General features: G+C 47.0%; 1 protein-coding gene across 1 annotated transcript; it reads left to right on the top strand.

Annotated features, from left to right (window-relative positions):
* Nucleotides 1-562: 562 nt before the first annotated feature.
* On the top strand, nt 563-2100 carry LOC119591749. The gene has a single exon (XM_037940496.1). It carries the CDS (start codon nt 563-565, stop codon nt 2030-2032), a length of 1470 nt encoding a protein of 489 aa, XP_037796424.1. The 3' UTR covers nt 2033-2100.
* The last annotated feature ends 945 nt before the right edge of the window (nt 2101-3045 follow it).

The raw sequence follows: 3045 nt of genomic DNA, 5'->3' as shown, positions 1-3045 counted from the left end.
TTGCCTTTTAGATGATTAAGCAAGTGACAATGGCACTTACGAGGTGATGATCACGATTCGAGCGTCTGAATATAATTCTTTTTCCTAAGACTGTAGCGTACTAATCAATAATTCTTATTGTTTTGGCGTGATGCGCTGTAACGTTGAGATGTAAATTGATGGTATATTCTGCAGGAAATAGAATTCCTGACACAGCACTCAGAATATTCCGTGTCTCCGCAAGGTTACTTGGCCTTGCGCAAGAGCTGCTTCTGTAAAACGTGTTCATCTTCTGAAAATTAAACTGAATAGTCTAGCTGGCATCTGAGGCCAGGTATGATGCTCTGGTATATAAGACGGAAAGACTTTCTTGGTGTTGCACATCGCCGGTGGCCTTCTCCCGTCAGATTGATTTTCCTCAAAGGACGGAATCATGGGCCTTAAAACAATACTAGTAAATATCATCTAAACGGTTTCGTTTATTCACTCAGGAACCAAGTGTTCGTGATAGAAAATCAGAAAATTTCATTTCTTTTGCGTGGATGACGGACTGGAAAATGCTATTGGTGCTTCCTTTTAATTGATGTTTCTTTCCTTGCAGGCGTTGTCTGCTATTGTGGCTGTCGTGGTGGCTTCGCCTTCCCCGGACGAGACCGCTTACAAAATCCCCCGAGTGGGAACTGGAAGACGCTCCCAATACTACGTCCGACACAGGGACGGCACCTTTAAGTATGGCCACGACACCGGCGAGGGCGCCTTCGAGAACGCACGTTCGTCTGCAATCGGGGAGCAACGCGGCGCCTTCGGTTATGTGAACCCTGAGGGTCAAACAGTTAACCTGCAGTACGAAGCAGGGCAGTCCGGATTCGTCCCTAAGGGCACCCATCTCCCGGCCACACATCCGGACTTCGACACTGCTCACGCTCTGGCCCGCAACCGCAGACCTTTCCGCGACCCCTTGGCCGACCCCAACGCCGACCCTTCCTACGGCTTTACCTTCCAAGGAGACGAGCACGCGCGCTCGGAACTCAGCGACGCCAGCGGCAGAGTGCGTGGCTCATACTCTTACATCGACGAAAATGGACGAACTCGCTCCTACACCTACACAGCTGGAAGCGGCATTGGCTTCGTCATTGAAGGGGACGACCTGCCACAAGATCCACTCAATCCCAGCTCTACTCCCGCAGCCACTAAGCTCTCCTCTGCACGACTGCACTTTCCCGCAGTGGTCAACCAGCAACTGTCCCGCTCTGGTCCACTCCGCATACAGACTTATGCCGCTTCTCCCAGCGCTGCAACGCCCAGGCAACCCGTGGAACAGGCCAACGTGAAAACGTCTCTCGCTCTGGACGGTCGACAGTCGTTCGACTTCCACACCTCCACTCACTCCCGAGGAGAAACGGCCGACGCTAATAACAACGTGGTTGGAAGCTTTGCCTTCACCTCCGAGGACGACGGACAGAGAAGAAGTGTGCAGTATAAGGCTGGAGCTGACACAGGATTCGTAGTGGAAGGAGACCATCTGCCTCGCGGCCCAGCGGTTCCCGGAGCGCCCCTCGGGATTCCTTCGGGGAACATTGTTCCTGTGAGACAAACTCCCTTCGTCGACCCTCTGGCAGACTCCAACGCTGATGCCTCTTATGCCTTTAATTATCAAGAACAAGGACAATCCCGAACTGAGACCAGCGACCAAGACGGCACTGTACGAGGCTCGTACACGTACACCGACGACGAAGGAAGAGTCAGGACGCTGACCTACACTGCAGGGAAGGGCATCGGCTTCGTGGTGGAAGGCGACGGCGTGCCCGAAGCGGAGACAGCCACTTCAGGCGTACTGTCTTACTCGTCACCGTCTGTTCACTCTGTATCGTCAGTAGTTTCACCGTCTGCTTCGTCAGCGTCGTCGGTTAGTTCACCATCTGCCATTCCCTCGTCCTCAGCAGCAGCTGGCAGTCATTTCAGCTATTCTTCGGGACGAGATTTTCAGCTACGTCAGTACAACGTGAATGAGAATCCGGACAAAGTGGGTTACGTTTTAACTTTCAACAATTAAGCATTTGCACCACCAACTGTTCATGTCCCCCTGTGACTGGTACCTGCACGTTTTGATGATTGAAAAAAGGTAAAAAAAAAATCCAATAAAAAATATATGAATGAAATAAACAGGATTATTAATCCTTAAAAAATGAATTTTGTACATATATAGATATAGTAAAGCGAAGTGTATAGCGTAACCCTTTGATTTTCTTTAGTTTTATCCTTGACAAGCATGTCTAATTGATGAAAGTTTTTATATAATCTTAAATTGAATTTATCAACATTGCACTCAATGCCACATCTCTTCACTCTAAATGAATTTATTGATTGGAACAGAATGGCTGGGAAATTAGTAAGAAATAGTATAATGATGAGCACCATCAGCAGCCAGAAAGCTGTCCTAAGACTACTATTTAGATAGTCTTTTCTCCATCCAATGAGCTCCCATTGAGGACATTTTAGACATGCACTATCACTCATCTTTTGCCGTGCATTTTACTTCTAATCTTATATCATTTCTAGTCACCATTTCTAGACCAACTACCAGTCAGTTTCTATTCCCTTGTTTCTTAATCTCTTTCTGTTTGCTCTTTGTTTCTTAGATTTCTCGTTTGCGTGTTTGTCAGTTACTACCAACCCATGCAATGTTCGATTATAGCTGCTGCAACACCATTTTTTGTGGATGATGTACTGTCATCCGAACATGGAGTGCATTCTTAGATAACTTTTGGAAATCTCCTTTTATCGATAGTGTTCTAGACATCTTTTTTTATCATTGTTTCTGTTGTTTCTTTTTTTTATTCCTGACTGGAAAACAAAGAAGGATGATGAATGGTTTCCGTTCGTTTTACGCTTTGAGAAAGGCAAAGCAGTTGATGCCAATCCGTAGGGTCTCTTTATTAGTGTCTGCATCCCTGGTTTCCAGCGTCAGGTCTTTGGCTGCATTCCACTGTTCATATCCAACCGTGTCTTCTCATATAGCTGTATATCTATCTGCCTGCTGTGGCCCCATATTCCACAACTGTTATT

This window comes from Penaeus monodon, chromosome 29, assembly GCF_015228065.2.
Source record: "Penaeus monodon isolate SGIC_2016 chromosome 29, NSTDA_Pmon_1, whole genome shotgun sequence".
Taxonomy (NCBI): Eukaryota; Metazoa; Arthropoda; class Malacostraca; order Decapoda; family Penaeidae; genus Penaeus; species Penaeus monodon.
The sequence above is the reverse complement of the archived record's forward strand: the minus strand, read 5'-3'. Positions and strand labels throughout refer to the sequence as shown.